Genomic DNA, 11869 nt, shown 5'->3' with positions numbered 1-11869 from the left:
GCTAGATTTTCATCGCCGAAAAGAGTAGGACCACAAAGCTTCGGACAACCGGGAATGCCGGTCGAGTAATCTCGGCTATATCAAGCCCGCTGAAGTGTTGCGACAAATCCGCAACAATAGACGAAGATACTTATTCACTAAACTCAGGCGAAGAGGCGCTCCCGGATCTCAGGCCACGCTAATGTGGCGTTTGCATATATATCTTCACGATGTGGGACGGGAATGAGTCCGCTCTCTAGGCATGCAGGGCTGGGTTTGAGGACGAGGTGTTTATCGATATGGAGCGCCTGTTTAATATCGCATGCCACTTCGTTCACGGTAAGCCCAGCTATGAAGAATAGTAAGCAATGCCGGGATACAAATAGGGTTCGGACATTATTTGGGTTCGCCTTCCGAAATGGCAGATTGGGGAACCCCACTTGCCGGATTGCTCATATACTGCTGCGTACACATGGCGTCCTTGGGCGACACTATGGGGTCACTCAGACTTCCCACTTACTTTACGCCTTTGAACATATGCCAAATTCTATTGCATAAACGAACTCAGAGCTATGTTCTGTCGACTCCTCCTTTAATGGTCCTTCCCGTTGGTTTGGGAGAATCATACTAAGGGTCAATGGGTAGAGGCAGCTTCGCGCGAGTGCTTCAATCTAACTGGTACATTTAATCCCAATATAGCTACCGTTATTCCATGCAGTTGTTGACCAGGCGATGAGTGGTAGACACCAGATCCCGCGAATGGGAACGTCATCGGATTCTTCGCCCATGATAATTTAATTTCTGAGACCCAACAAAGGGTTACCCCGTATCATTATTCTGGAAAACGGCAAGGCTGAGCTGGATGCAACTGAAGAGGTACTCTTTGCAGCAAGCCCTCTCTGTGTTGGTTTGTTGAAGGAGCAGCCCGAATCTACGGAGATATTGTCCGACACAGCCAGCATGAGGTTCTAAAAGAGCCAATCGGTTCCGTATGTGGGCTCATTACACTGTAGATCACGTTATTGCCGCTGACAGACCAACCTACCTCTGCTGAGCTCTTATGTTCAAGCTATCAAAGTATTCATATATTTCCAGGACATAAGGAATCTCGTACAAGTTTCTAGCCTCAATATCTCTATCAACATATTTCCAGCTTTATTATGTATGAGGGTTTGTCGGGTATGTGTTCTAGTAAGACATTTCGTCTTTTCGAGGTTGTTGTTTTGATAATCATCACTAGTCAAACCAAATCTTTTCCTGGTAGGAGCTGGCAATATGCATAACCTGGTGATCTGGGGACACTTACACCTCAAAGAATGTGGACTAGGGCATGAGCGTGGCCGGTCGATCCACTCTATGTATATTCAAGCTGTTCCACTACTGCCTGTGGCATGTTGTACCATTTCTCTCGCTCCATGTACATGCGCCCCTTGCTTACATAGATTTCGGGCCTAGCATGTCTCACGGAGACTGGAGAATGTAAGCCTCTTCAGACTCAGTGTTTATCCAGTAAGAGTATGGGCACTTGATACGTGGAATGGTATAGTCTCCAGGCAAAGGTGAATTTGAATATGCAGAATGGCGCTAGCTGTGCTATGTATGCGTGATCCTTACCTGCCTCACATCCCGGTATTACACTTATTCACTCATCGCATAATATTTAGAGCCCAGGTAGCCCTTAATAATGTCCTCGGAAACCATACCTCCATCTTCTTGGCTGTCACAACCTTAGCACTATTGTCCCCCATCAACTTTCAACAACAAAGATGGTACTCATCGCCAAACTTCTCACTCTGGCTCTAACTGCTGCCGCTACCCCTATCCTTCGCCGCGACGCAATCACAGTCGAAGACGACATAAACCAAAGAATCGCCCCGGGGATTTCAACTCTTGGCAATGACGTTAATACTTTCCCTTCTAGTGGTTTAGCCGGGGCTGTGGCTATCCACAACGATTTCCAGAATCTTATTTCTTCGGTGAATTATGCAACTACCGATACCAACAGCGCCGGCTCCTTGGATGATGAAACTGGAGCCGCTATTCTTAATGATGTCCAAGCGGTCATCGAAAGCCTTTCGGGCGTATTGACTGCCGTTGCAAATCAAGCAACTGCTTGGTCAAGTGTTCCAGGTGGAGCAGATTTAGTACTCAACGATCTCCACACTCTCCACACGGCCTTCGACAATTTCGCTGATGCATTGATAACGAACGAACCCGCTTCTCTCAGCGACCAAACTACCTCAGTCAAGACTACTATTGATGGTGCTTTTAACTATGCTGAAGCTGCCTACTCCTCCTAGCCCACTTGGCTATTTCATGGCGCAGGACATCTGTCAATGACGGCAGGTGGTGACAAAAATTTCGTTGCCTCGAGGAAGGGATGAAGTGATACTACGGATATTGAAAGGCGCCGAAGCAAAAAGCGAGAAGCTTGCAACGGGATTTGGAAGTTTTCTCGCATCAAATCCTTTTATTGGTTGTTTTGTACCTCACAACTCAATGTGCCTTTTTGTAATCCTAGGAATGTACTTTGCTCCCATCGCAGCATTCACGCGCTCCTCTTCCGTGCACCAGATTCCTCAAATGAAGCCGCTTCTATAAGGGAACTCAGGTTCGCTGTCAAGCTAGGGCATCCTGGCTAGAGCCACACTGTTTCAACAACTTCCAGCAAACATCATGTTGTTTAGTTCAAATATTAAGCAAGCACGATAGAATCCATTTTCTACCCTTCATGAAGGGGATGAAAGTGACAGCACGGTTTAAGTTCAAAGGCGGAAGCTTAATCTTAACCCAAAGTAAACGATCGCAGAAGTAGGACTTCCAAGCGACGACCGAAGCAGATTCATTACCCCTTCTTGGCCCCCTGTGCATTCTTTAAGAAAACTGAAGGCAAGTACAATATCTATTGTACTTCTTTAGCATAAAATTGATTATCTAAACCTTTCAAAGATACATCTGGGTGTAAGGCCCTCTCCTAGTCACAATGTACCTGTCATTTACCTTGCTCGAACATATGCTACGGGATCTTCATGAAGAAGTGGGGTTGTTTTCAAATACCCTAACGGGGTCTCAAAGAACAAACAAGGCGTGGGGAGTAGTAGCACATGGAAAGAAAGCCACGGGAAAGAGAACATCAAAAATATACAGTATCTCCAGTTAAGCGGGCTGAGTATTTGACCAGAACTTGGAATATTTATATGGGCATTGGCTGCTCGCGAATAGGACTTTGACATGATGGCCAGTGAGCTCATGCCTAGTTAGCGTTAAGCATAAATTCCGCTTAACTGGCGACGTCTTTCACAATTGGAGATTCGGGATCGGACAAGAATAACCGATGTATATTTCTCGGGTAATTTTTTGCCTTTCATATTGATATATTCCGATCGTCTTTTTATTGCATTGTCGACCTATTTCACCACTCCCACATCGTCTAATCCCGAGCAAGAGGGGGTTATCACAATGTTGGACCACGTAGTGCGAGTTAGCCGTCGCTAGGCTGTTCAATCCTTGCGGCCGCGCAATGCTGCCCGATTTTAGCGAGGTGTCTAGTCTAATTACCCCCAAGGCAAACGGCTGCGTGTGAACCGAGCCACTACTACCGTGTTAGTGCCTTTTCTTCCGTTGGGGATGTGGTCCCCTGTCCTGTCTGAGTCCTTTCATCTCGCGCCCGCCCTCCTTTGACCTCGGTGACGTTGGACTCCAAGTGCACCTTTTAAGGCAAAGATCATCATTATCGACCCTCCTGTACATCACCTACTTAATTCGGCATGGACGCCAACTGGGAGACAAAGAACCGCAATTGATGAGGTTAAACTAAGTTGAATCGTGGTCAGTAGGCACTAACCGTAACGGGTTATAGTTAGGCTGTGGCCAGAACAACCGGGTGTCCTCGGTGATCTGTGCGCTGTGACTACAGAACGCATCTGTTGTTTTATTAGGGCTATAATGAGATATTCTTACCCCCAATCAGGATGATCACATTGAGTACTGGAATATCTGCCTTTTAAGCTCCTAAAAGTGAGTGTTTGTCCACAATTGCAAGGGAACTGTCACCAACGCGAAATACGGAGTATCTCTGTAATCAGTTGATTGCGATGCGCCGGCAGCTCGACTAGCGCAAGGGGGTGGGGCTCAACAAGGATGTGATAAAGAGCGCAGTCCAGTAACTTGTTAGTTAGCTACTTTAGTAGTTGTTGTCCATGCCTTATATGTTGTGATCTACATTTACACAGGAGAACTCTTGATTCCCTGCGCTCCCATCTGCGGACGGAGGTGGTGCAACAAGGCTATGGCGATGGAGATAACGAGCGCTGCCCACTAGTTTTCTAATTAGTTACTTCGTTACATTATGTACTGATCTACTGTTACACTAAAGAATTCTCTGTTCTCCTCGGAAGCTGGTTAGCAGGGTTGCTCAAGTCCAGTCCACTCTGCTTCCCAGGCTTAAATCCTTGGGATGCGACTACAGACGGAGCAGTTGGCCAGAAGTGTACCTGCATCATGCCGCCGAGACCGACAGCTGCTTCATCGATAAGTGACCATGTTGAGAAGCCCATACAGATTTCCACTGCCAGTGGCCCGTCTGCGTCTGCCGGTGTTGTAACCGAGCGCAAGATCACAGGTGTTGCGTGGTTTGTTGTCAATGTTGCCCTGCTGTCGGCGACTTTTCTGTATGCCTTCGACAATACCGTGACTGCAACGGTGCGACCTGCCATTGTCGACACATTTGGCAATCGCATAGATATGCTCCCGTGGGTTTCAGTGGCGTATCCCATGGGTGAAGTTGGAACCAACCCTATCTGATAAGATAAGTGAGCAGCAGAGTAATTTGGCGGACAGACTACCAACACTTTTGTTCTCAGGGCGAAACTCAACAAGTTCCTCGACGGCAAGCTTGTCTTTCTCGCTGCCCTGCTTATTTTCGAAGTAGGATCTGCGGTTATCGGCTCAGCGTCGTCCATTGGCGCCGTCGTCGCGGGTCGCGCTCTGGCTGGCTCCGGTGGCTCTGGCATCTACGTCGGCACCATTAGCATGATCACTGGAATGACAACTGCCAAAGAACAAAACCAGTATCTCAACATTGTCGGCATGGCGTGGAGCTTAGGAACTATTCTTGGACCCGTTATAGGATCTGCGTTTGCTGATTCGCCTGCAACATGGAGATGGGCTTTTTACATCAATATCTGCGTTGCCGCCGTTGCCGCCCCCGCGTGTATCTGGATTATGCCTTCGGCGCCACCTAGCATGTCGCTAGGAGTCAGGGACGTGATTAAGGCATTTGACCATCTGGGTGCTGTGTTATTTCTTGGCTTTGCCGTGTCGACAGTCATGCTTTTGGGCTTTGGTGGCGTTGTGTGCAGCTGGGATAGCGGCCAGATGATTGGACTTTACGTTGCCACCGCTGTGCTATGGATCCTGTTTGCTCTGCAGCAGAAATTCCACCTTTTCACGTCGGATCGCATTTTTCCCGTGCAGTTCTTCAAGGATCCATTGGTGGTTGGCCTGTGGATCTGGACAATTGTCGCAGTTTCTGATATCGTTGTCACCATCTACACGCTTCCGCTGTTTTTCCAGTTTGTGCTGCATGATTCCTCGATGCGCTCTGCAGTCTATACTCTGCCATTTGTGGCATCTATTGTGGTCAGTGCTGGCATTAGCGGGGGAGTAATGCCCAAGTTCCCATGGTACAAGTGCTGGTTCATCTGGGCCAGTGTCCTGCTCCTTGTTAGCAACGGCCTGCTGTCCAGCATTCACACGAATACCTCTCGGGCTACCATTTGTGGATACACCATTATCCAAGGTTTTGGTGTCGGACCAGTCATTCAGCTTGGCTATACTGTGGGCCAGTTGAAGCGTCCGCAGGCGACAAGAAAGGACGTTACGGCGTTCTTCTCTTGTGCGCAGATGGGTGGTCTAGCCTTGTCACTGGGCATCGCTACCTCTGTTCTTATCAACCATGCCACAGAGAAGATATCGCACATTCTACCAAATGTTCCTCTTAGCGAAAATCAGAGGCGCTATTGATGGGGTAGGAAGTAGCTTGCTCGCGACGTTGTCCGAACATGTTCGTGCTCAGGTCACGGAGGCAGTTACGCAGAGTGTAGCTTCTGTGTTTTACCTGAACATATTTGGTGCAGCGCTTGGCTTCCTTATTGCCCTCCCTCTCAAATTTGAGAGATTGGATTTCGCCGCGCTGCAATAATACAATTACGTACTTGTCTGTTCCAAGCTGACTTAAATCTACCGCATACATCACTGTTAGCATGATACAACTGTAATATCCTCAATCATTTTGCTTGGCGATAGACTTGTATGTAATGTGGATCTATGGTATAGAAAGTACAACGTAGTAAGATATGAGGTATAGTAGACTTTAGAGAGTACCCTTCATCACCTTTAACAACGCACAGTGAAATCAAGGACAATTTTACACGGCGTAGCGTAATGTTACCCAGACGAACCTAGTCATTACTAGCCGTGGACACTATATATCCAGCCCCGCAAACCTAGAGCCACATTTGAGACGCTCGCCTGTTGCTGGCCGCAGATAGTAGTGGGTAACAACGCAGTCAGCCTTGTCCAACAATCCAAGTGATTGGCATCAAAGACTTACAGGGATCCACGCGTCATTAAGAGTCCCGTGGGGTTATGCCAGTCGGACGTCCGACCCGGAGCTATTAAACATAGTGTGATACCATCCACTGCGCCCAGTTCGTTCCACCATTACATTCCACCGTACCATCACATTCAACAGTATGGGCATTTACACCCGGCTCCCTGAAAGCATCGACGAGGTCGACATTATCATCGTCGGCGGTTTGTTCATCTACTCATCTGCTAAACATAACTCTATACTAACGAACTCTCCTAGGCGGTACCGCGGGGTGTGTCGTTGCTTCCAGACTCGCCGATGCCGATCCCTCACTGTCCATCCTCGTGGTCGAGGGCGGGCAGAACAACAAGGGTAACCACTTGATTGCGTTCCCACTCCTTTTTCCAACTGCACTTCTTCCAACCAGCACCGCAACCCTGTTTTACAAGGGAAATGCGGAGCCGCAGTTGGACAATCGCGAAATGATCGTCCCAGCAGGCGGTGTTCTGGGCGGAGGGTCATCAATCAACTTGATGATGTACAGTCGTGCTCAACGCCATGATTGGGATTCGTGGGCCACTCCCGGATGGTCTACAGATGAGATGATCCCCTTCTTAAAAAAGGCATGTTATCGAATCGACAAAGCTGCACTCTATGAACCCTGCGGCATTGCCATTTTTGGCTACAGTGTTCACTAACCCACCATTACTCATTGTAGCTTGAGACGTATCACGGTCCGGGCCCTGACTCTGTTCATGGAAAGAATGGCCCTATTGTTGTGTCCCCTGGAACGTTCTACTCTGAGCGTACGGCAGAGCAATTCATTGCTGCCGCCAACGAGGTCGGCTACCCGACGGTCAATGATCTTCAGGACCTCGACACCAGCAACGGCGTTCAACGCGCCCTCCGCTTTGTTGACAAGGAGGGCCGCCGCCAGGATGCCGCCAGCAACTACTTGCATCCGAAGCTGGAAGATGGAGCACACCCAAACCTCCACGTCCTCGTTGAGACCAAGGTGATCAAGATCCTGTTCGAGGGCAAACGAGCTGTGGGTGTTGAGTTCAAGCCAAACCCTGCCTTCCAGAAGGAAGACAACACCGATGTTCGACGCGTCAAAGCCAGAAAGCTAGTTATTAGTTCCTGTGGCGCTATAGGCACCCCGTTGCTTCTCGAGAGGTCCGGTCTCGGCGACGAGGCGATTCTCAGCAAGGCTGGCGTTCCTACTGTGGCCCATATCCCCGGAATTGGCCGGGACTACCAGGATCATCATCTCTTGACTCAGGCATACTACAGTGCCTTGGAGCCAACCGAGACGTTTGACGCCCCTCTTGCCGGTAGAATCAACATGGAAGAGTTAATCAAAACCAATACGCCAATCATGGGGTGGAATGCCCAAGATGCGTCCTGCAAGCTGCGTCCCACCGAAGCGGATGTCACTGCTCTTGGACCCGAATTCGAGGCGGCATACGCAAGAGATTATCGCTCCACTCCCAACAAGCCCATGGCGCTAATGGCTTTGCTGGGCGGCTTCCCTGGTGAGCCACACACCATTGAGCCAGGCCAATACCTCGCGACGTCTTTGTTCACTGTCTACCCCTACGCCAGGGGCCACGTCCACATTACAAGCCCCGATCCCGACGCGGATATATCGTTTGAGACTGGATTCTTGAAAAGTGACTTGGATGTCAAGAAGCTCATTTGGGCCTACAAGAAGCAGCGAGAGATCGTGCGCAGAATGGATGTTTATCGCGGCGAGTTTGCGGGCGTGCATCCGCCGTTCGCTGAGGATTCCGCCGCCGCCCTTGTCAGGCTGGACAAGCCAAATGACAAGAACATCCCCGACATCCAATACACTGCGGAGGACGACAAGGTCATTGAGGGCTGGGTGCGCAAGAATGTCGGCACCACCTGGCACTCACTCGGTACTTGCAAGATGGGCGCGCTTGCTGATGGCGGCGTGGTTGATCCCGAGCTTAATGTTCATGGGATTGAGGGCTTGAAGTTGGTGGACCTGAGTATTGTTCCTCAGAACATTGGCGCAAATGCGGCCACCACTGCTTATGCTATTGGTGAGAAGGCTGCTACTATCATTATAAAGGACCTTGGGCTTGCTGGAGACGAGTGAACTGCCGCTATATTCCGAGTGTAATGATCGGATCTGTACACTTCTTCCACAGCTGAGATATTAGGTCTGCAGCGATTAATATAGCAGAATAATTTTATCTACTTTCGTGGGTATGGATTGGACTGTCTGGCCATCAGAGTGAGACAGAGGATTACTACTAATGGAGGCAGAAGTGTGCTTGCGGTTTGTCTGGTTGAATTGTTGATGCCATGTATCTGGTGTTACTTGGATGATTGATGAAATTGTGAACTTGGGTTGGGACGAAACTCGAAACCTGAAATTGTTCTTGAAGCCAAGGGGGTGCAGAAATAGTTGGTGGAGACCAGACAGCTAACCTTTACATTTATGCAACTACTTAACAGTACGACAACCCAAAAACGCCCCGTTTAAGTCAGCAGGAAAGTCATGGAGAACAGAAGGAACACACACACTTTAGAAGCAAGATATGGAAGTAAAAAAGAAGAGGTGATCGTGACTCGTAGGCAGCTGACTGGCCGTCTGGCTAGTCAGCTGCAAAACTCGTTTACATTCTGACCTTTTGTATAGCTACTGCACTTTGCTTTTTGCTTTTGTTGTATATGTAGTTGCACGATTTTCTTCAAACAGTGTACATTCAGACGAGCTGTTATGGAAAGATTTTATGTTACGAGTGTAACTTCTAGGTCTCCGACAACGAAGGCGTAGATATTTTACGAAGAGATTGTGCTTTACAGACCCTCTGTAGTAATACAGTAGACAACCAAGCGTTGACACGCTAAGGCTTAGTTGCGCCCGTACGTGTAAGCAACAGACGGATGGCCTCGATGTAGCCCATCTATATCATGGCCTAAATTGGACAATTATCCATGCCATACCAGAAGAGTCACAATCTGAACAGTAGATGATATCATTCTGATGTTCTAACTCTAGGTTAAAACATGAGTGTTGAGCCAAACAATTTATCCACTATTCTTTATCCCAGGCAGCCTTCTCACACACCGAAATCTTCCCATTGTAGACCACCACATCTTCCTTCAAACTCCCTAATCATCATTCGTGCCCCTTCCTAAACTCGGCTTCTGTTCACACTATACTTCTTTATGTTAGCAAAACACCTATCCTTCTTGTTACCCATGCAGCCAACAAGTACCTTCTCAAGGATAAAAGATCTACTTTTTCGCGCAGCCACACTTCTTGCACTGCTCCTTGTAACCAGACTCAACCAGGTACGTGCCGTAGGAGTCACACTTGGAATGAGGCGTCAAGCAGTGCGAATCAGGATTGAGACCACCACTGCAGTGGATGGTGTACTTGGCTCGAGCAGCCAGTTCAACAGGGTTGGGTTCAGGCTCGGCCACTGGAGTAGCAGAAATCATGGTAGCCAGGAAGGCGGTGGCAATGGCGAAGGATGTGAATCGCATGGTGAAGGTTGAGTTGGTTCTTATAAGCTGTATGGCTTTTAGAGATAGTAGAGTCCTCAATGAGAGATGACGCTGTTGATGAGGGAGAAAGCATCCGGAGTACGGGCTGGTACGAGCCTTTTATGCCTCGAGCTGGATGAGTGCTATAGTTCTCGGTATGTGTGATTCTGGAGAACTGCTGCAGGTCGACCAAGTAGCACCGTGCTGACGGCGCTGATCCTGAGGCATTACTGCTATGTTCTCTAGATGACTTGTTTGGGCTTTTTCTCGGCTCGAAGTGAAGCCGGTGTGATTGCATTTCAGGCTAAGATATGGCACGCCTGATTCTCAGCTCGTTTGTGTAACATCGACATGGCTACTGAAGATCTCGCGAGTACTGTCCGTGGCCTGTAACTGCTTTGGACAGAGTCTTTGTTACCACATATTGTCAAAAGAGCATGAATTCCACCGAATGGTGTAAAGATACACCCATTACAGGCGAAGAAAAGATCAAAGAGAGTTGGTGCCCGTACTTCTCATGAGAACGATGCGTTGACGGACCCTGATTCTGTAGGGCTGACAGCGGGAGTGCTCGGGAACGAAAGCAGGGAACAATCTGTTTGCCTGGATGATCCCCAGGGTCTTGTGTAACACACTGCACTCAGGAGCAGACAAGCTCAGCTTATGGGCTCACAGAACCACAACGAGCAAGAGAAACCGATTGGCAGGCAACATCTGTCCAGCCCTGCAGGGTATCATGTGACTCCCAATAAGGTATATTCCCAGTCCACTAGCCCTGAACGAAACTCTTCTTTCCATCATCCTTCATCCTCCTAATAATCTCTTCCATCAACAATCACCATATAACCAAACTCTTTCTATCAAGCCATCAATCCCAGCATCAAAATAACTATGGAAGCAAGTGACCCTCCCCTAGCCCAAGTCTTGGCTGAGGCCAACCTTCATCCACAGCCATTCCACCGCGAGCATCCCGACGAGCTCCACACCCCTAGCTGGCATGCAGCAAGCAACCGCCCCATTGTGGACGGCAAATTCAACGATCCTGAGACCGGTGAAGTCCGTGATGCTGGAGGCTTAGTGTTCTCCGGACCCCCCGCTGTCGATATCATCATCACAAATATTCACGAGGGCTCGTCCAACAACATCTTTCGCGCTCAGCTCCCCTTTCGTATGGAGAAGCTGCTGGCGTGGATTCTGCGGGTAGTGGGGGAACGCAAGCTCCAGCTTGATTCTCTTAATGCCACCCCATATGCTATTCGAGTGGTGCTTGCTCATGAATTAAATGAGGGGCAATTTCATGAAATTGCTCATGAGATGGCGACCGGGATTTGGGGGCAGCAATAGTGAAGGGTGCTGTGGAGTGGTAAGACTGGGATGGATGGGGTCGAGAACGCTCATTTGCTTTTTGCGGGGTGAGACCCGTAATATGGGGCAAAGGGTATTGCTTTGTTTGGTTCTTATCATCCGGGCTAGACTGTCAGATTGGAAGTTCGACCGGCGTGGGGTTGTCTGAAGGATTCATGCTGTGTAACCTACGTTTCGATAGTCTGAGACTTTAACGAAGCATACTGCCTTATACGAGGTTTCATCACAGTAGCTAATTTAGCACGTTGTCTCTACAACACTATTATCTAGGCAGCCATTTTCGGTGCATTGAATCTGGCGTGCATTAGATTTCGGCACGGGTGAGCTCGGACAACCTGAGGGCAAAGAGCAATCATGATTCCCTCAGAAGTGAAAGTACACCCCTTACTCTATTCAGTGGAGTATATT

General features: G+C 48.8%; 5 protein-coding genes across 5 annotated transcripts; 4 read left to right on the top strand and 1 right to left on the bottom strand.

The window, feature by feature from the left end:
• Nucleotides 1-1745: 1745 nt before the first annotated feature.
• Nucleotides 1746-2279, top strand: BO87DRAFT_393737 (cell wall mannoprotein 1 family protein; the record flags this gene model as incomplete). Its single annotated transcript, XM_025625076.1, has 1 exon — nucleotides 1746-2279. One exon carries the CDS (start codon nucleotides 1746-1748, stop codon nucleotides 2277-2279), a length of 534 nt encoding a protein of 177 aa, XP_025483783.1.
• Nucleotides 2280-4479: 2200 nt separating this feature from the next.
• On the top strand, nucleotides 4480-6252 carry BO87DRAFT_446154 (MFS general substrate transporter; the record flags this gene model as incomplete). Its single annotated transcript, XM_025628201.1, has 3 exons — nucleotides 4480-4745; nucleotides 4842-5970; nucleotides 6056-6252. The coding sequence occupies 3 exons, from the start codon at nucleotides 4480-4482 to the stop codon at nucleotides 6179-6181; spliced, it is 1521 nt and encodes a 506-aa protein (XP_025483782.1). The 3' UTR covers nucleotides 6182-6252.
• Nucleotides 6253-6721: 469 nt separating this feature from the next.
• BO87DRAFT_373181 (GMC family oxidoreductase) lies at nucleotides 6722-8989 on the top strand. The gene is made up of 3 exons (XM_025622477.1): nucleotides 6722-6795; nucleotides 6851-7194; nucleotides 7290-8989. The coding sequence occupies exons 1-3, from the start codon at nucleotides 6735-6737 to the stop codon at nucleotides 8694-8696; spliced, it is 1812 nt and encodes a 603-aa protein (XP_025483781.1). The 5' UTR covers nucleotides 6722-6734; the 3' UTR covers nucleotides 8697-8989.
• A 752-nt stretch (nucleotides 8990-9741) lies between these two features.
• On the bottom strand, nucleotides 9742-10131 carry BO87DRAFT_455843 (uncharacterized protein; the record flags this gene model as incomplete). The annotated part of the gene is made up of 2 exons (XM_025628690.1): nucleotides 9849-10131; nucleotides 9742-9763 (listed from the first exon to the last, which is right to left on the bottom strand). Exons 1-2 carry the CDS (start codon nucleotides 10094-10096, stop codon nucleotides 9742-9744), a joined length of 270 nt encoding a protein of 89 aa, XP_025483780.1. The 5' UTR covers nucleotides 10097-10131.
• Nucleotides 10132-10891: 760 nt separating this feature from the next.
• On the top strand, nucleotides 10892-11841 carry BO87DRAFT_373180 (uncharacterized protein). Its single transcript, XM_025622476.1, has one exon. It carries the CDS (start codon nucleotides 10988-10990, stop codon nucleotides 11438-11440), a length of 453 nt encoding a protein of 150 aa, XP_025483779.1. The 5' UTR covers nucleotides 10892-10987; the 3' UTR covers nucleotides 11441-11841.
• The last annotated feature ends 28 nt before the right edge of the window (nucleotides 11842-11869 follow it).

This window comes from Aspergillus neoniger (genome assembly GCF_003184625.1).
Source record: "Aspergillus neoniger CBS 115656 unplaced genomic scaffold BO87scaffold_4, whole genome shotgun sequence".
Taxonomy (NCBI): domain Eukaryota; kingdom Fungi; phylum Ascomycota; class Eurotiomycetes; order Eurotiales; family Aspergillaceae; genus Aspergillus; species Aspergillus neoniger.
The sequence above is the reverse complement of the archived record's forward strand: the minus strand, read 5'-3'. Positions and strand labels throughout refer to the sequence as shown.

Bases quoted from the DNA above. Each gene is read 5' to 3' on its own strand.
- BO87DRAFT_373181 (XM_025622477.1), top strand. From the start codon at position 6,735: ATGGGCATTTACACCCGGCTCCCTGAAAGCATCGACGAGGTCGACATT. The intron at 6,796-6,850 runs GTTTGTTCATCT...GAACTCTCCTAG, and splicing joins CGACATTATCATCGTCGGCG to GCGGTACCGCGGGGTGTGTC. The intron at 7,195-7,289 runs GCATGTTATCGA...TACTCATTGTAG, and splicing joins TGATCCCCTTCTTAAAAAAG to CTTGAGACGTATCACGGTCC.
- BO87DRAFT_373180 (XM_025622476.1), top strand. From the start codon at position 10,988: ATGGAAGCAAGTGACCCTCCCCTAGCCCAAGTCTTGGCTGAGGCCAAC.